At 38.4% G+C, this 19,448-nt stretch overlaps 2 protein-coding genes and 1 long non-coding RNA gene across 4 annotated transcripts; 2 read left to right on the top strand and 1 right to left on the bottom strand.

The window, feature by feature from the left end:
* The first annotated feature begins 1,308 nt into the window (after positions 1 to 1,308).
* On the top strand, positions 1,309 to 2,605 carry LOC148293123 (uncharacterized). Its single transcript, XR_015825806.1, has 2 exons — positions 1,309 to 2,108; positions 2,402 to 2,605. It is a non-coding gene; the product is annotated as an uncharacterized LOC148293123 (long non-coding RNA).
* Positions 2,606 to 11,963: 9,358 nt separating this feature from the next.
* On the top strand, positions 11,964 to 15,804 carry LOC110748775 (glutathione S-transferase zeta class-like). Of its 2 annotated transcripts, none has more exons than XM_021948726.2 (10): positions 11,964 to 12,113; positions 12,209 to 12,314; positions 12,487 to 12,543; positions 12,789 to 12,874; positions 13,064 to 13,135; positions 13,440 to 13,493; positions 13,611 to 13,686; positions 14,594 to 14,655; positions 14,928 to 14,987; positions 15,374 to 15,804. In XM_021948726.2, the coding sequence occupies exons 1-10, from the start codon at positions 12,090 to 12,092 to the stop codon at positions 15,470 to 15,472; spliced, it is 696 nt and encodes a 231-aa protein (XP_021804418.2). In that variant the 5' UTR covers positions 11,964 to 12,089; the 3' UTR covers positions 15,473 to 15,804. The 2 variants fall into 2 exon arrangements, with proteins under 2 accessions (XP_021804418.2, XP_021804426.2); XM_021948734.2 differs by having other exon boundaries at positions 12,006 to 12,113; positions 12,215 to 12,314.
* A 354-nt stretch (positions 15,805 to 16,158) lies between these two features.
* LOC148293124 (uncharacterized) lies at positions 16,159 to 18,322 on the bottom strand. The gene is made up of 3 exons (XM_088244600.1): positions 17,571 to 18,322; positions 17,398 to 17,486; positions 16,159 to 17,070 (listed from the first exon to the last, which is right to left on the bottom strand). The coding sequence occupies exons 1-3, from the start codon at positions 17,871 to 17,873 to the stop codon at positions 16,242 to 16,244; spliced, it is 1,221 nt and encodes a 406-aa protein (XP_088100726.1). The 5' UTR covers positions 17,874 to 18,322; the 3' UTR covers positions 16,159 to 16,241.
* Between the last annotated feature and the right edge of the window lie 1,126 nt (positions 18,323 to 19,448).

Raw genomic sequence — 19,448 nt, forward strand, 5'->3', positions numbered from 1 at the left:
TTATTTGCCCCTACAACTTTGGTACAAAGGGATACTCAAAATAAGTCTTGTGGATACAACAAAGTGATATAGCTGTGTTGTTTATCAATGAGTTGCACACTCGAAGACAAACCCCAAACACACTTTAGAATTCACAAGGACACTCAAGAATGTCTAGAGGCTATTGCTGCATATTATAGTTTCTAGATGGTTTTTGTTTTATGAAAATAGAAGGAGGAGAGTTTATGAATGAATAGGATTGAATGTGTATTCTTTTGCAATAATCCTCCTCTATTTATAGAGGTGTATCTTTTCTGAATTGGTATAACTTCAAATTCAGAAAACCATGCATCTCTTGGATTGCACCTCTTAATCAAAAGGTATCACTTCAATGAGGACACATCTCTTCATGTAAGAGTGTGTCTTTATGTTTAAATCATGTCTATGAAGTGTTTCTAACGTTGATATATGTAATTCGAACACTTAGGCAGCAAGAGACACATCTAATAAATCAAAAGGAGCTTCGAAACCGCACCCCAACACGAACCGACTGACAGATCCCAATTTGGCAGTAAGGTTTGCGAGAGCTACTTCAGGCTTCAAAGGAGGCTCTGTCTAAAACCAATTGGTCGTTTCCCTGAAGCGACCTGTCACTTTTTTCCAGATTGTTATATTTCTTAAAATCTTCAACATGGACAATGTCTCAGCCAGGGATTGCTGCTAGGGGTGGGCATCGAGATGGGAAAACCGGAACCGAACTGGACTGAATAAAAAAAACTAGAAAAAAAAACCAATTGACTAAAAAAGTCAACAAACCGGCACCGAACTAGACTGGACCGATTCCAACCGATTCTGATTCCGATTCCAATTTCACACCTTACAGGACCGGACCGGTTGCATTATTTTATTTATTTATTTTAAAATGGATATTTGTAGAAATGTCACCTTAAGTTTTCAAAATTCAAGATTTGTCACCAATTTACTATCCATTTTGAAGGGTATTTTTGTCTTTCCAAGCAAGAGGGTTTACATAGCTTTATATTTAAATTATATAAAAAAGAGGGTTTACATATTGAAAAGACTAAAATACCCTTAAAAATGAATGAAAAATTGGATGATGTTAAAGTCAGGTGACAAATCATGGATTTTGAAAACTTAAGGTGACATTTTGCTTAAATTTTTCTTTAAGGTGACAAATTGAAACTGATGTATAAGTTCATGTGACATTTCTACAAATATCCATTTTAAAATATCTCATACTTAAGCCTAATTCTAATTAACCCAAATAAAAAGGCAAACTTTAAAGCCCATTCCATAACCCTACTTCACCTCTCTCTCTTTTTCCCATCTCTTTTTCTTCTCAAGCTCACTCTTCTCTCTCTCTCTCTCTCTCTCTCTTCCCCCCTCTCCTTTTTCTTTTCATTTCTTTTTTTTTCTTTTCTTTCTTCTGCGACTTCACACTCTCTCTCTCTCTCTCTTCCCTTTTTCCTTTTCTTTTCTTTTCTTCTTTCTTCTTCTTCTGCGTTCACTCTCTCGGCTTCTTCTTTGTTTTTCTTCTTCTCTTCTTTTTTTTTTCTTTTCTTTTCTTCTTCTTCTGCGACTAATTTCTTTCTTCCCTTTTTTATTTTTTCCTTCTTCCCTGTGATTGTCCATGGTTGTTCATCGATTTCGTCTCCGCGGCCGTTCATCAATTTCGTCTTCGCGGCCGTTCATCAATTTCGTCTCCTTCGTGCTTATTGGTTGCAAATATGGTAGATTGGTACGGTTTGAGATCTGGTAGATTGGTAGGTTGGTAGATATGGCAGATTGGTAGGTTGGTAGATATGGTAGATTGATAGATCTGGTAGATTCGTGCTTATTGTTTGATGTGCTTTTGTTGAGCAGTTGTATGTGCTTATTGGTAGATCTAGTAGAAGCAAGTGTAGAACCAGAAAACCGAACAGGACCGGACCGAATGAATATTACCAATTTCGATTCTGGTGTAAGCTCCAAACAAGACCGAACCGGACCGAACTGAACCATGCCCACTCCTAATTGCTGCAATGCCTTCATCCCTTGTGATAGAGGATCTTCAGCCTGCTGGGATGATTGCTGGAAGTTGTAAATACCCGCCAATTAATTTCTGCTCAGTTAAGGGTTCCAATTGATTCACGAGAAGCTGCACTACACCAAAGCAAATATAGGTTTTAAATGCAGAGATATAAAATAATTAGAAAGAGATAGGACATAAATGAATACATTATGCCCCCATAGTATTCAAATTTTAAATTTGAATTTTGATGACACATTCTATAAGTTGAAAGTTCAGCACTCAAGAATTTCATTACTTGCAATCAAGGAATAAATGTGTTGTTCATACCATGGACACGATTTTAAGGGCATAGCCAAGTGACTCACCACATTGAATTTGCATGCAATGTAGGATGTTACAGGTTCTGATTTTTGGGGGCATTGATGGAGGGGAGGAAGGAGAAGACGTTTCATGCAAGAAGCAAGGACAATGGTGGCCGGACGACAACATTTGATCACCAAGAAAACAAACAGTCATAAATGGTTATTGTAAGGAACTAACCCAGGATTTCAAACTGGAGTGAGCTAAATTTACCTTATGCACACACCTGTTAAACTCGATAGTACGAGTGAATTTCATTGATAACAAAAAAATACACCTAATCAGTATGACATAATGAGTTTTACCCCTCAAAAAACATCTATTACATATCACTTTTCTATTTTCTACATGCAGGGGTGTGTGAAGTGAAGAGGGATTATAAACTACCCAAAAATAAGAAAATAAGTGGGGTAGTTTTCGACCAAAAAAATGTTATAAAAAAATGTAGTTTTCTTTTCTGTAAAGCCAAATACAAAAACATCATATTATAAATAACATATAAATAAATTGGAAAGCTTTTTAGGTATAATGAAATTAAAGGAAACAAAATAATAGGTAAGTAATAGGAAAATAAATAATAAGTAAGAAGGTGAGTTTGGTACGGTGAAGCACTTCAAAGACGCTGTCCTATAGCCGTTGTAGCCTCCCTACGTGCAGGTACTGACGGTCTACAAGACTCCAAAATACGACCCCTTGTACACAAACTCAAGATCCGCTATGAGCACGTTCATAGACGGATATGGGTATCCAAGTCATAGAACCATTGCCAAAATAATAATATAAAGTAGAGAATATATATATATAAGTAGAAAAGGAGAGAATTAGTTTGTGGTGGTGATTGTTGTATGTGATATTCTGATGGTGTACTATGTGTATTTCAAATGTGAAGGAGGAGTGGCCTTTTATAGGCATCCAAAAACATGTTGTAGGGACCTTTTTCTTCTGGCAGCTACCAAATGGGCTGGGCTGGCGTAAGGAGCAAACTGAAGAAAATATCCCTTGTATCTGAGTTCGAAAATCAGACCCCAAAATATTTCGAAAGGATAGTAAAGCCTTAGGAAACATATTGGTTACCTCCACCAACAAAAATAATGGCTGCTTACAGATAATTTATTGGTGCTTACAGATAGAATCTTAGCTTGGCATGAGAAGCTTGTGGCATGGGAGCAAAGTTGCCATGAGTTTAGTACTAAAGAGAAAATTAAGTGTTCCTGGGGGAATATGGGTATTAAGAGAAAGGATTTTGAAGAGAGGTTTGGTTGAGAATGAGGGAAAGAAAGAAAAGGGTGGCTTGAGTGCTATTTCTGGCAGCTTGACAGTGACTCTGTCAAATGTCAGAACAGCATGGCAAGAGGGAAAACTGAGGAAGGAGATGAACTAAGCACGAAAATTGTTGGTTTTGAAAGTAAGAGAGGAAGCTTGCTCTCTGGTTGTTGATGATTTTCGTTGAGGTGGAAGATGCCCTATTTATAGCCGCTGGAAGTCATCTGTTTCTAAGAAACCCTAATGACTTCCATCCTATTTTGCAAAGTTTTTCCCTTCCTTTCTCTCATCATCCTTTCAACCATCTTCTTTTGTGAAATCTACTCTGCTTCTTTGCATAAAATCAAGTTTTTCCCTTTCCCTTTCTTTTCCCTTTCCCGCGACTGCCTCTGTGAAGCATTCCTATTTTCAGATATCCCCCTTTCTCTCTTTCCTTCCCTCTTTCATGGTCAGATTTGAAGAAGGAAAGAAATAGGTATACATGCTGGTTCGAAGGGTGGCTCCTTACACACCAATATCTTTTGGTCGCTTGGATGTTTTGCTTGAAAGCTTATTCCTTCCCTCCTAGCAGCCCACGTGGTCTTCCAAGCTCCTCTGTGGCTTTGTCTTTTAGCCAAATGCTGGAACCTTTGCTGCTGCTTACTTCTAATTGTATGGGCTTTCTAAGATGGCAAGTCAACCTACCAAACAAATGGGCTAATCTCCCCAAATTTTGGGCGATATTGGTTAATTTTAGTGGACCATTTTGGTTGGGCTTTTTGGTTGGGATATCTTGGTTAGGATATTTTCTCTCTTGTGCTTACCCACATTTTTGGGCCTAAGAAATGGGCCTGAGTTCCGAGGCTCCCAAGCAACCCGGAACCTGCATTTCTCAGTCCATCAATGGGCCACATGACAACTTATTACCATCCATACCACAACCCACTCAAGCAAGCCCCGGGCATTCGAGTGGCTTGGGCCCACTTAAGCTTGTAGCGTGGTTGGGTGTGCAATAATGATTTCCTACTTGGCATGGCATATCGCTTGGCATGCTTTTAATCATTATGCTTGATGAGATAATTAGCATGGATTTGCAAAGCTAATGCACTTTATAATCTTAATCTTGATTCCTAGCATGACGGATTATTTATTTGGCATGGCACGTGGAGTGTAACTCGTGCATGGCCGACTTTTGTGTGCTCCAAGTCGGGTTTTTCCTCAATAAGGTATTGCGCTGGGCCGGGAATTCATTTGGGCCAAGCCGTGGATTTTTTGGGCCTCAACACATGTAACCTTCACCAACCATAAAAGTTCACCAACCAAAAAATTAAGGCATTCACCAACCAGAAATAAAACCTGAATATTAAATATTTATAACCCCCACAATAAATAAAACGGTTAAATTTTTAAAACCTTTTAAAATTCCAACCAAAAAAAAAAAAAAAAAGCAGCGATTGTTTGTACAATGCAGGCTGTCCATTGGGTGGGTTAGGTATATTAGTTTAGGCTTAAAAAGACAAAGTCACCTGGGCTATAGCCCATGTTAGTCAAAGAGTAAGTCTGTCCCTGGTAGCAGCTGAAGATTATTAGAGAGCAAGAGAGAGGAAGAAGAAGAAAGGCGCGTTATTTAAATCATTTTTTTTTTCAAAATACCAAAAATGCCCTGTACCTCCGCTAACCATAGTTTTTTCATGAAAACTCTGATTCGAGCCTAGTAGAGGTTTGTAAGCAATTAATGCATCTAATTCTCTCTCACTTTGTACTTTGCGTCAAGTTCTCCTTCACTTTCCATTGCCTTGCCATACAGGCACACTTGGTACCATTATCGATTTTTTTTTTTTAATTAAATTTTTTTAATAACATTAGCAATATTTTTTGTGGAAATTATAATAAAATATTTTGATTATCCAAATTAGTCAAAAAATTTTGCAGAATTTGAATTTGTCTAATTTCTAGATACATCTTGGACTTAATTATTAGCATTTCCAGTACATATGTAAATCTTAGTAGTAATTTGGCTTAAGGATAATGTAACAAGGAATTCAAGTTTGCTTTTAAGTAATTATTTATTCATTATTCTTTTAAAAATATGTATTACTTGGAATCACCTCCTCTTGAAGTAACGCTCGATCTTTATATTTCCCTTCTCTATATATAACTTTCTCCATATTAGCTTTCTCCATTTGAGTTCTGTGCTTTCATTTCTCATAAGTTTTTTGTATTGTCTTCTCATTGATTGCCTCAGTCCTCTTGATTTTTCATTCAACATTTCTCCTAATAGTTGATCTTTGCTGTAGAATCTCTGGTTAACTTATATTAGAGGTACATACATGTTGAAAACTTTCTTCTTTGCACTGTGGGCGTTGGTTTTATTCTGGTCCAAAAGAAGAAACACACGTGCACACACAGTAGATAAGTTATGTTTGCATAAAGTATTCACATATATTGTTTGGTTAATAATTCATATTCTCTGCATAAAGTATATATATACATATATATTTGCACTATGGGCTTTGTTTGCTTGAAGCCACTCTACATTATAAGAACTAACAAATAATGATCTTACTTAGTATGAGTAGGTTGATGAAACTTTTGCTCAAAATATGCTTTTCCACCAATACCGTAGAAACGAGCAATATATAGTTCATGGGGATGGGTGTCGCATCCTGGGATTGGCTCCGCTGTAGCACAATATTGTCCGTTTTGGGCCCTCCTCTCTGCTCTCACGGTTTTGTTTATGGGAACTCATGAGCAACTTCCCAGTGGGTCACCCATCCTGGGATTGCTCTATCCCCAACTCGCTTAACTTCGGAGTTCCTATAACTCCGAAGCTAGTGAGCTCCCAAAAAGCCTCGTGCTAGATGGAGGTGGGCATGTATATATAAGGCACATCACCCCATCTCCGTTGTTCGATGTGGGATGTTACAATCTACCCCCCTTAGGGGCCCAATGTCCTCGTCGGCACACTCGCACCACACGGCAGAATGGCTCTGATACCAAATTGTCACATTCCGAGATTGGCTCCGCTGTAGCACGATATTGTCCGCTTTGGGCCCCCCTCTCTGCCCTCACGGTTTTGTTTTTGGGAACTCACGAGCAACTTCCCAGTGGGTCACCCATCCTGGGATTGCTCTAGCCCTAACTCGCTTAACTTCGGAGTTCCCATGATTCCGAAGCCAGTGAGCTCCCAAAAGGCCTCATGCTAGATGGAGGTGGGCATGTACATATAAGGCACATCACCCCCTCTCCATTGGTCGATGTGGGATGTTACAATGGGATCCACTGTTCCCATTTTTCATGTCCCTTCGTGTCTCTTTTATAACTTTTTTTTTAAACGTGTCCAATCACTTAGCTCCAACTAACTTGAATGAAATTTAAATATTAAATTTTAAATATTAAAAAAAAATTGTAAAAACAACCCTAGCAGCCACCAACATCAACAACCCACCCAACTCACGACAACCACCCACACCCATCTTACCAGGCGACACTCGCCTCTCCTCCTCATCACCGGCCAACCTGATAGGACTACACCAACCAAAACTCTATTCCAAGTCAATCAGAAAATAAGTCAATGGAATAGGCAGGCCCACGGTCCGATATGGGCCCTGTTTAGCCCGAGCATATCGGGCCGTGTTTGGCCTGAGTCGGCTTCAAGCTTGGACTAGCCTACTTAACTCTTTTTTTTGGTTGTTGTTGTCAAGGTCCACTTTACATAAACCATCTCTTAACCTCCTTCCCCTCTTGATATCTACATATATGGACTTTGATTTGGTGGCTTCTTCTTCCAACAAATCATATATTTTCATATGAAATAAATATTACAATAAATCCTCAATTTTTAGTCCTATATTAAATCCTCAATAAATAAATACTACAATAAATCCTCAATTTTTAGTCCTATATTAAATCCTCAATAAATAAATACTATAATAAATACTCAATTTTTAGTCTCATATTACATATAAAACATGTATAAACATATGATAATTTTTTTCTTTTGTATAAATTTAAATGGGTCAAGCATGGCACGAGCACGGCCCTGTTCAATGTGGACTTGGGCTTTGAGTCGGGTCGGGATCGATGGTTTTGATAAATGGACTAGCCTGGCACAACTCACTTAATTAAATGGGTCGGACCAGCCCAGCCCGAATAACATAATAACACGAAATTAAATGGTTGACACCTCTACTCTTATCTATTGTAGTTGTATTTATTGACCAATAGGTAATCTTTTTGGACAAGTGAATGAATGAAAACAATTTCCCTTCCTACATATTCTTCTTTACTTTTGCACACTCTACAAATTCTGGCATCAGAGTCATTCCTATTCATGGACAAAAACAAAAACTCCGCCACCAATCTCGCTGCTTCGAGCCAAGAACTGGACCCTAGCTATTAGGGCTAGTAATAAGTCGTGTCGGGTTCATGCCGTATCAGGATCATATACATGCCGAGAATACTCAATCCTAACCCGACCCATTTAATAAATGTGTCATGTCGGGTTGACCCGCTAATTTCCCGTGCGGATTTCGAGTCATGTATCAGGTTGACTCACTAAGTGGTAACAACTAAAACAACTAAAAATAATTGGAAAAATTAAGAAAAATTAAGAATAACCAAAGAAACGGGTCACCACTATCCCTAACGCGCCCACACACCTCCTCCATCCCTACCACATCTATACTTTGCCCACCCACTAATCAACCCAACTATACTACCCTCCCTTTTCCTTCCACTTCCTTTTCCCCTCCCCACACTTACATACCTGCATCCACATCCACCTTTCCACCACTCGCCCATGAAAACCCTAAAACTCGACCTTGACCGGTTTGATGATATTGACCTGTATGGATGGATAGTCTCTGTCGAACGCTTCTTGGACTATTATGAAGTTCCTCCTGCCGATAAAGTTTCGGTTGCCGCTGTTCACCTCACTGGAGGTGCCTCTTTATGGATGTGTTTGTTTGAACAACGATATCCCAAACACTCATGGCAACTTTTTGTTGATATTTTTCATCAACATTTCGGCATTGGAGATTCTTCAGACTTTGAAGCAGCTCTGAGTCAGACGGGACGGGCCGGCCCAGCACGGCACGAGCCCAGCCCGTTTAAATGAGGCACGGCACGGCACGAGCACGAATATTAGTGGGCCGTGCTCGGCACGGTATGAAAGCTTGGACCGGGCTGGAATTTAAAAAAAGGTCCAATGGACCGGGCCGGCCCGTGGCCCGAAATTAAATGGACTTGGCCCGAGCCCGCTTCAAGCACGGCACGAGCCCAAGCCCACGGCACGGCCCGGCCCGAGCCCGAGCCCGCTTCAATCCTCTATTGCATTTTTTTAAGACAAAAAAAAAGTTGGAATAACAAATAAAAAATTGAGTAATGAAAATAAAATATAAAATAATAAAAACAAACTTGGAAGTTGGACTCGTTGAAAGTTGAAACACCCCAGCATTAATAATGACTTAACAAACAGAACCAACTTTGTTGGACTCTGGAGTCAGTTGAAGGGTTGGAACTTGGAGAGGCATGAGGCCATGCGTGAAGTACTTTTCAGTAAACAAACCATCATCTCCTCATCTTCCTCTCGATTTCTGCATATTCTCATATCATAAATCGTTAGGAAATATCCCTAATTATATAAACCCCAAATCAGTGTTGGAACTTGGAAGATCCATATAGCATCATAAACCAAAACCTATGTTGGAGGCATCTAAATAGCTTGCGAACCATCAGCACGAACCAATTCTCTAATTCTACAGAGTTGGATTTGCAAGGTAAGAGCTTTAACATATAGTTTCTATGTTTGGTTGCTCAAAATTTGTGAGAAACATTGATTGTAGGGTTTGATTTTGTTTTTATTTTTATTTTTAATTATTTATCAAAACAACAGTCTAAATTTTTTGATTTTTTGGTGTGGGTTTTGCAGATTCTACCTTCTGGGTTCAAATTGAGAGATAAGAAGGCGTGAAATTCTATGGGACTATTCTTCCAAAGGCTATGTGTATTTATTGCAAGCATACTTTGACTTGTAAAACTGAAAATGGTACTGGGCATCTTCGTGGAAAAAAAATCAAGGGAAAAAAAAAATTCAAATTAAATGGGTTGGTTCTTGGGCCCGAGCACGGCACGAGCCCGGCACGGCCCGTTTCAATTTGGACATGGGCTTTGGGCCGGGCTGGGATTTATGATTTTACTAAATGGGCTGGCACGGCACGGCCCGATAAGTTAAATGGGCCGGCCCGGCACGGCACGAAAATATTAAAAGCACGAGTTTAAATGGGCCGGGCCGGCCCGGCACGGCCCGTTTGACACCTCTAGGCTCTGACCCACCTTACTCACACAGGCTCCTTGGAAGACTACCATAGCCAATTTATTAAATTGTCTTGCCAAGTCCACGGGTGGTCAGCCCTGTAGCTCAAAAATGTCTTTGTTCGAGGTCTCAAAGAAGAATTAAAGCATGATGTTCACGCGCACCAGCCACACACCTTCTCTGAGGCTGTCTGTTTGGCTATGTACTAGGGACGGACTTTGCTTAAGAGAAAGGGTTTCAGTAAAAATATTAATGAAGTTGGAACAATTGGTACCACTCCCCTAAACCTACCGTCTGTAATTAAACATCAACTTTGTTTTCAATCCTAATTCATAAATGCCTATGGCCCTCCATAAGTACAAATTTGTACTAATTGAGGGCATAGGCATTTGTACTTTAAAGTAGAAATCTACTAATGAAGGACATGCTAATTCTTTTGTCTCATGGAGAAGTCTAGAATGAATGCAAATGCCTATATGGGTCAATCGTATAAATTAATTAATGAAGTTTCGATCAAGCACATGGTTTTGTATTAGGAGAAGTCTACGCAATCATAGAAATGGATCCACATTGGGTAATTCAAAGACTATTTCTTTAAATATAGGCGCTTACAACTCTTATATCATAAACATAATTACATTTAAATCGGTAATTAAAACCAAATTTAAAATAGGTTGTCATGTAAGATAGATATGTCCAAGTGTTATTAACTAAAACCAAATTAAAATAGAAATTTAGTTATATACTCTAAACTATTCTTCTTGTTCTTCCAACCTCACATCTTCAACCTCAGCATACTCCCTCACATCTTCAACCTCAACATCTACATCTTCGAACTCAGTATTTGAGTTAGGTAATAAGAAAACTGCTTCACTTTCATATGGGGTCAACTACTAGGTATAAGGCAAAAAGGTGTTTACTTTTAACCAAATTAATGGCTACCAAGTCATCTTTGTCTTCCTTTAACTGAACCCAACCCTTTGTCCAATGTTTGAAATGGGTAGTCAACATTATTCAAGTCATATCCAAAGTGTACAACATAATTATATAACTCCAGCATGGAGGCCTCATCTGCACCTTGACCGTATCTTATCCAGGCATTGTCATCAACCACACGACAAACGTAAGACCACTAGCACATGCTTAATTGTTTTATGTCCTTACAATACGATATCAAACCCAGACAAAAAATCAAAGAAAAGAAAGAAGAGAAAAGATAAAGGAATCAAACAAATGAGAAAATGAGAAAAAGTCACTTACTGTAAAAAGGAGCTTCCCCACCATCTCTGACTTTCAGAGGCATCTTTGTAGCAGTCGCCTCTCTCAATCCAACCTAGTGTCTAACCACAATCGCACCTTTCTGACTTTTCTCTGCCATAAATATACGGTCTTTTTGGATATGAAGTCTAAATCCTTAACTACATTGAATGTTTTGAGTTGCATCCCTAATTGGTTTTGGGGATTCTAAAGGAGATGGATATGATTTGGCTTTGATATGGGTCCCACTCATGTTCGGTCCAAATTGCCCTCCAAATTTGTCCCATGTGATACTCACGTGTCAATTTTGGCGAAACTTTGGATGGAATAATCTGAAATCTAACGGTAAGGGTGAAATTAGAGAATTCATTTAGTTGGGGTGCTAAATTGGTAGATTTTTTAGTTCAAGGGGGTAAGTTCGATTAGGTTGATAGTTCAACTTCAAGGGGGTAAATGGCTAAAAATCCTTTGTTAAATGGAATTAACACAACAAAGGTGAGTACTTCAGTGGTTCGAGGTCAAGTTTGCAGCATGGAGGTACGCTTTATTTAAATATTCAAATGACAATATTGCCCTTCGAATTGATTTTGCCCATATATTTCACCCAAAAGAAAAGGAACCAATAAAAGATAATCCGTATAAACCTTTTCCAAAACTTGTTGGGTTTGATTGTAATTACGCCAAACTACAGAGGGTCTAAATGAAATTATTCTGCAAAATTACAAATTGAGATTGAGAGGGAAATTTAATTTGTTTTTTTGGGGCAAGAGGAGATTATCTATAAAACATTACTTACAAAAAACAAAAAACAAAAACTAATAATTTAATAAACATAGACAGCTCGGTGGAAATAAAAGTTTGACTTCCTATGATCTGATTCTGAGATTTCAGACAAGCAACGCTATGGAAGCCAGTAGCGAGCAGCAGGTACGTACCACTACATTTTCAATTTTTATTTCCATTTCTCTTTTATTTATTTATTTATGTATGAATGAATTTATTGGTTTCTAATTTTGGTGAAGAAAAAGTCGGAAAATTCATCATCGTCTTCTCCTTCAAAGCTCCTGCTCTACTCCTACTGGCAGAGCTCCTGCTCTTGGCGCGTCCGCTTCGCTCTAAGTCTTAAAGGTTTTATTTTGCTTTTACGAATGACTTTTAGTTTGTTTCTGTCAATTTTTTATTTATAAGAAATTAATTTCACTCAAGTTTAGTGAAATTTGTTTTTGTTGGTCTGAAATATTAATTGAATTGAATTTACTTGTTTTCGGTTTTGTTCATTTGTTGTTAATGGAATGTATAGGACTTCCGTACGAGTACAAACCAGTGAACATAACAGAAGGAGAGCAGTTCAGTCCAGGTGGGTTTGAAGCGATGTTATGCTTATTACAAGCCATTCATGTTCTATATATTGAAATAAAAACAGGGCAAATAGTCTATTGCAAAATAGTCTGGCACGTTATGTCGTCGGTTAATTTGAATCTTTTGATTTGGTGGATGCTTATTCAACATGTAGTAATGATTCACAATTTGACAACATAATATATCTTGCCTATGTTTCCAACATTTGATAAGCTAAGCCTTGTTTTTATCGGTGAGTTGCAGACTTTAAGCGTTTGAATCCTCTTCATTTTGTTCCGGTGTTGGTCGATGGTGACATAGTGGTTTCAGACTCCTACGCAATATTACTGGTTAGTGTAATTTGTTGGAAACTGAATTATTTAATTCATGTGATCTGCATCCAAGTAACCATAGACCTGAAGGCCTTTCATTAGGTTCTACTTCATATTTGACCATCATTGTATATTTTGTGAAGGTTTTATTTACGTCTCTTTTGTTTTGTTATCTGAGTACAATCTCTTCTTGTGATTCTCAATTAGTATCTGGAGGACAAGTATCCACAGAGACCGTTGTTGCCTGCTGACCCTCGGCTAAAAGCTCTTAATCTCCAGGTAAGTTGGTCCTAAATGTGAAGTCCTTATCAAATTTAAAGAATTTGGTATAAAAAAGTTTCTCAACTAAAAATTGACTAGCAAACAAGTCTCTCATGGGGTCAAAAGCCCCTATCTTTTTTTCAAAAATTTCTGGTTCGCATGTCCTTTTTTCTTTTCTTCAATTAAAGCATGTCGCAGGCTGATGTAAAACTCTTTTTTTGTTCTGGTAATGAGAAAGGTGGAGCCTCTGTAGAAGTTAAGATTGAATTCTTCATGGACTTAGTTTTCTTTGCTGAGTTGCCAATTAGTGAAATTGTCACAGGCTGCAAGCATTATCAACTCTAATATACAGCCTCTTCACAAGTTGTCGTTGCTGGTATATTCTGTTTCTTTGTACTGCATATATAAAATGAAATTTGGTTTTACATTCGTACCTATGTAATCATCCTTGATTTTGTATTTACATATACTCTATTATCATTTGTTTGTGTAGAAACATCTTGAGGAAAAGGTTGGTCCTGAAGAGTCACTATCATTTGCTCAGTTGATTATCGAAAAAGGCTTACTCGGTGAGTGATTACCTGCATGTACATGTTCATTCCTTTAATTATAAATTCTTTGCATGTACTGCTAATTAGGAGAAGCTTTCACCATGAAGTGGAGTTTGGTCGTATGTCGTAGCCTTGTTGTGTAACATATTCTAATTTCTAAATGTGCTTCTCTACTGTTTTTGCTTGAGAAGGATTATACTCACTGTTTATTTGAAGTTTTCTTACACATGCATAACAAAATTGCACACTAATACAGAAGTAAGGGAAAAGAAGAGATAGTTCCAATTTATGTCATCTGTGCTAGCTATGCTTTCAGATGAAGTCACCTGCATATTATAGCTACCTTGATGATCTTAGAGTAAGGTAAGATTTAATAGTAAGGATGCCAGGGCACCTCTTTTATATCAGGCCATGCAGTTGTTGGATCTGGATAGATAAGAAGTTTTTTAGCAGCAATGATCAATTTGAAGCCCCATTTGATAATAGTCGTCCTAGGCAATGGGAATTAGTATTACTTCTTTCATGTCATTACAAAACGACATCCTTATGATTCCTAAACTTCTGTAATCTCTAGCACTGATTTATGATAGCAACTGCTATCAACAGCCACTTGCAGATTGACAATTCACCTATTATTATGTCTTCTATGTACAAGTATGACTGCAAATTACTGAGAGAGATCAAATGAACAAATAATTTGATATGCAAAATCACTTGATGATTGACTTATTAGTTGCAGCTTGTGTGGGAGAGCAGACCAGAGTGCATTTATGTCTGGTAGTGTTAAATAACTTTGTTTCTTCGCTTGTATTAAAGCTTTTTTATATATAAAAGTACATGTATATTAACATGCATGATGTGAAACTACTCGAGAGTGCTACTAGTTGATGCTTACATTTTCTATTTGTTTATTTCTCATCTGTAGCTCTTGAGATGTTGCTGAAGGATTTTGCTAGCAGATATGCCACAGGAGATGAAGTGTATATGGTCTCTCTTCTGAATGCTCTGTGATTCTTTGCTACATTTCTTTAACTGCAATCCTATCTTAATTCCTTTTATTTAAACCAATGTGAACTGACAACAATTTTTCTAACCCAACATATTGGCGGATGACATAAATGGTGACAATAAGATATCTCCATGACTCTTGGATGTCTGTGCATGAGCTTTTTTTTAATTGAAGTTTTAGAAGCAATATAAGATTTTTTTTTTCCCGCCGCTTGAGCTGTTTCTGACTAATTGAAGTGTTTTAATTGCAGGCAGATGTGTTCTTAGCTCCACAGATTGTTGTATCTACTTCAAGGTTTAACATTAACATGGTAAACTCTTGTCTGCTTCTGTGTTCTTTGCTTTGGTTGTTAACTTTATTTTGTTCACTGTTTATCTGCGTGTTCCGTGAAAATATTATCGAACAAATTTAGGGGCAACTCTTAACTGTTTCTATAGTTATTCCCCCCTCCCTTGGTCCAAAAGACTGGTCCGGTTATATGTGAATGTCTTAATTATGCAGAAAAACAGGGTTAGGTATTGATTTTTCTCACATAATTTTCTTTGGTATCTGCTGGCATTTTACTTATTTGGGTCCTTATATATTTGCTACCTTCTGCCTCACACAAGTAAATGACAATATGGCATGAACTAAGGAAACAGAATACAGATGCAAGGTGACTTTGGTTTTTACTTTTTTACTTTATTTTTTGTGCAGTCCAAATTCCCCACTTTAAGTAGGCTGTATGAATCCTACAAGATTTTACTGGAGTTGGAAGCTTCGTCACCAGAAAGGCAACCTGATGCTGTGCATTAAGTCTGGAATTTTTCCGCCATATTCCTCAAAGCAGTTTTGTATTTGGCACCATCTCTCTACTGGAATAAGAGTGATCACATGCAAATAAGATCAAATTTGAAACGTTGGTTACTGGTGTAACAATGTCGTGTCGATTGTGTCCAGTTCTTTGTAAGAGAAACATCACTCGAATTCTATGTGTAATATAATGTATTGGTATTGAATAAAAATCATGTAGCCAAACAATTTCTATTTCCAAAATCAAACATGTAATCACAGATGATCTTTGGTATCTAAATCCAGTAACTTATCCAGGTACAAGAACAAGGCTGGATACCGAGTTCAATTACTGCTATTAGTACCATCTAAACTAATCATATGTTGTACTGGTTCTTAGATTGAACCCATATACTTTAGTCAACAATTACATATGTAAATACTGGTTCTTAGATTGACCTTATTGAATACTGCAAATAGAATCGTGGTAACGTTAATCGCTTAATTAGTACACAACTATTGCATTGCATATGTTGTTGTAGGCGACTCTGTGCTTATTGGGGGTTGTTTAAAAGAGTGTATTTTTTTTGTTTCAGGGTTGTTCTTGTCCATCTTTTTTCGGTGAAGCCTATGACTTTTGCCCAGACTTTATATAACAGTAGAGATATGTACAATGTAATGTATTGGTATGAAAATAAATCACGTAGGAATGTAACCAAACAATTTCTTCATTATATATTTCATAAAACAAAGTGCACAAAATACAAGTCTGCAAAATGTTGATAATCTGTCTTTAAATCCTGCACTGCAGCTTGTCACCCTTGCAAAGAGGGTTTTGCTTGGCCAAAACATCTCTTCCAGCCTTCTTGAGATCCAAATTGCCTGAGTGTGTTTCTGGATACCTATGCTTTCCGCAAAACACTCCACCACAACGGCATTCAAACCCCAACACTCCAACCTTTCCGTTGAAGCTTTCACACCTGTTTTTCTTTGATCCACTATTATTATCATTAGTATTAGAAACTGAATCATTTTGCAATGAAAGCAAGGAAATTCCTCTAGCGATGGAACCCTGATCAGTTTTTTCCACTGATGAAGCCACCGTGGTCGACTGAGCATTGAGATTCTCTTGTTTGGTCGAGAGGCTTGTTGTTCGAACCCACGATGACATTTCGGGTCCTCCAATTCTTCTCCGCTTCTCTCCACCTTCCTCTGCCACACCTCTCGATTCTGTTTGAGCAGCAATTCTGGCAGCGTTGAGATTAGCTAATATTTCTTCAAAGAACTTAGCATAATCGGCATATGACAGGATAACTGACTTTCGGGTTTTCTTTATTGCTTCCATTTGAAGCATCTTGTATTCACGATTCCGTTCACTGCGTTGAGAGCCTTTTGCGCTGCCAATTCCAACCCACGGCGACGTTTTGGGTCCTCCAATTATTCTCCGCTTCTCTCCACCTTCCTCTGCCACACTTCTCGATTCTGTTTGAGCAGCAATTCCGGCAGCGTTGTGATTAGAACTCGAGGCTAATAGTTGTGCAAGGGACTCAAAAAAATCGTTAACGTTTGCCATAATTGAGTTAAGAAAATTTGTACGCGTCCAAATAGAAATGTTAAGATATTTTAATTAGAACCTAGGGGTTTAAAGAAGCCCAACTTTGAGGGTTTAATGAGAAGGCCAACTATTTAGAGATTAAAATAAAAATCTCTACTTAAAGCCCAATTAGGGTTTCAAAAAGTAGCCCAGGAAGAATTTAACAAGTAATGCAACAGGACCTTCAAATCACTGTAGATAAAATAGATGGGGAGGGGGTGAAGATATTTATAAAGTTAAAAAAATTGAAGTTTTTGTTTAGAGTCGATGTGGGACAGCTACAACTACCCACGACCCGGTCTCTTCTCGATGTGGGACTAATGAGTCGCGGTTCTTCGGTTATTTCATTGGATACCTGTTCACCCTTTGATGGACCTCTTCATCGTCGTCTCCGGTAATGGTGGTAGTGGACATGCTCTGACTCAGGCTGCAAATCTCCGATTCCTGTTAGATGTCTCCATTGTTATTGCTTGGCCAAAATATCTCTGCCAACCTTCTTGAGATCCATATTGCATGAGATGTCTATGCTTTCCACAAAACACTCCACCACAGCAGCACTCTAACCTTTCCCTTGCAGATTTGGCACCTGTTTTTCTTCGATCCACTATTATTATTACTAGAAACTGGATCATCTGCAGTTTGAAAAGAAGGCAAGGAAATTCCACTTCGATCAAGTTTGTCCATTGATGAAGCCACCACCATGACCGACGACTGAGCATTACTTTTCTCTTGTTTGACATAACCTTTGTAGCACTTTGAGCACATGTTCTTGTTTTCGACAGAGCCATAGAAGCCACAACGCTTTGCACACATTGGACGCTCCATGTTCATGTTCACTTGAAAATTTAGTTCACTTGAAAATATTTTCTTAAACAAACTGATAGTTCACTTGAAAATTTAGTTGTAGATTTACCACCAAATGAAAATTATTCAAATTCAAAATAAGTTGATAGTTATTTTAGCATCAAATCTTAAAATTGCAATCATAAAAAAATGGATTAACTACATAAAAGTACCCAACCTTTAGGGGTTATTTCAAATTAGTACCCAACCTTTTAAATTTTTCACGAGCATACCTGACTTTTCGTAAAATATACAAATTCATCACTCCATTAGTGGAGGCGTTAAGTGATGACATGGCTGCTCCGATGTGGCTTTTTTCGCTGAGGTGGATGCCACATGGATTAAAAAAAAATAAAAGTCTTTATTTTTTAAATTAATTTAAAATTTTAAAATAAACTATATAAAATAATATAAATGATTAAAATAACATAAACTTAAATAATTTTTTAAAAATAATAATAAAAGGACAAAAGTACCCCATCCCCCATCGTAACCCCACCCCATCCTAACTAATATCCACCGTACCCACCCACCCCCAAACCACGCAGCACCAGACCACCAACCAACCACCGCCGCCAACTCCCTCCCTTTCTCTCCACCTCTCTCTCTCTCTCTCTCTCTCTCTCTCTCTCTCTCTCTCTCTCCCACCCACCCAAAAACGTAGCCCCCCACCTTCGACGATGAACCCAGCTGTCACCTCCATAGAGAGAGATTTGTGGGTTATGCCGGGTGAAGAACTTGGCGACGAAGAGATGGTGTGGCCTTGGCAACGAAGACGGCGACGAATCTAGAGTGGAGCTAGTCGGATCTAAAGAGAAGGAGGTTAGCTGGGGCTGGCGATGGGGATAAGGGTCGGATCTCTGTCAATCTCCCTCTCTCTCTGTGTCTTTGTCTCTCTCTGTCAAACTCGCGGAGGAGGCATGGGTGCCTTGATAAATTTTTGGCACAGAGATGAGGTCATTTTCCCTTCTGTTTGGTCGGAGAAGAAAGTTTATGGATGGTGGGCGATGGCTAGGTGGTGGTCGGTGGACGGTGGTTTTTGGCGATGGCTAGGTGGTGGTTTTTAGGGATGGCTAGGTGGTGGTGACGGTGAAGGGGTAGGGCTGGGAAGGAGGTGGGGGGGTGGGGTTGGTGATGGCTTGGGATGGGGATGGCGTCAGGATTAATGGGTGGGCTTAGAGAAGAGGTCATGGGTGGTGTAGAAGGATTTGGAGATGAGAAGTGAGGTTGCTGGGGTCGATGGAGGATGAAGAAGGTGAAGCCAATGAGAGTGCCGATGGAGGATCTGGAGATGAAGAAGGTGCAGTTGAGGTAGATGGAGGATCTGGAGAGGGATGTGATTTTATTGGCTGTTGAAATTTATTTTTCTTAATTTTTGAGTTTTTCTAACTAATTTAAATTTTAAAAAATTATTTATTTATTTATTAATCCATGTGGTATTCACCTCAGTAAAAAAAGCCACATTGGAGCAGCCACATCATCACTTAACACCTCCACTAACGGTCTGACTAACATAATGATTAATTTGTATGTTTTACGAAAGGTCGGATAAAAAATTTAAAA

The sequence above is a fragment of the Prunus avium genome, chromosome 7 (genome assembly GCF_965620075.1).
Source record: "Prunus avium chromosome 7, drPruAviu1.hap1.1, whole genome shotgun sequence".
Taxonomy (NCBI): domain Eukaryota; kingdom Viridiplantae; phylum Streptophyta; class Magnoliopsida; order Rosales; family Rosaceae; genus Prunus; species Prunus avium.

Excerpts from the sequence above, each read along its gene's own strand:
- LOC110748775 (XM_021948726.2), top strand. The coding sequence starts at position 12,090 with ATGGAAGCCAGTAGCGAGCAGCAG. Across the intron at positions 12,315-12,486 it reads CTTCGCTCTAAGTCTTAAAG|GACTTCCGTACGAGTACAAA; the intron begins GTTTTATTTTGC and ends TGGAATGTATAG. Across the intron at positions 14,988-15,373 it reads CAAGGTTTAACATTAACATG|TCCAAATTCCCCACTTTAAG; the intron begins GTAAACTCTTGT and ends TTTTTTGTGCAG.
- LOC148293124 (XM_088244600.1), bottom strand. The coding sequence starts at position 17,873 with ATGAACATGGAGCGTCCAATGTGTGCAAAGCGTTGTGGCTTCTATGGC. Across the intron at positions 17,487-17,570 it reads GGTGGAGTGTTTTGTGGAAA|GAATCGGAGATTTGCAGCCT; the intron begins GCATAGACATCT and ends GACATCTAACAG. Across the intron at positions 17,071-17,397 it reads GTCCATCAAAGGGTGAACAG|ATATCTTAACATTTCTATTT; the intron begins GTATCCAATGAA and ends GTTCTAATTAAA.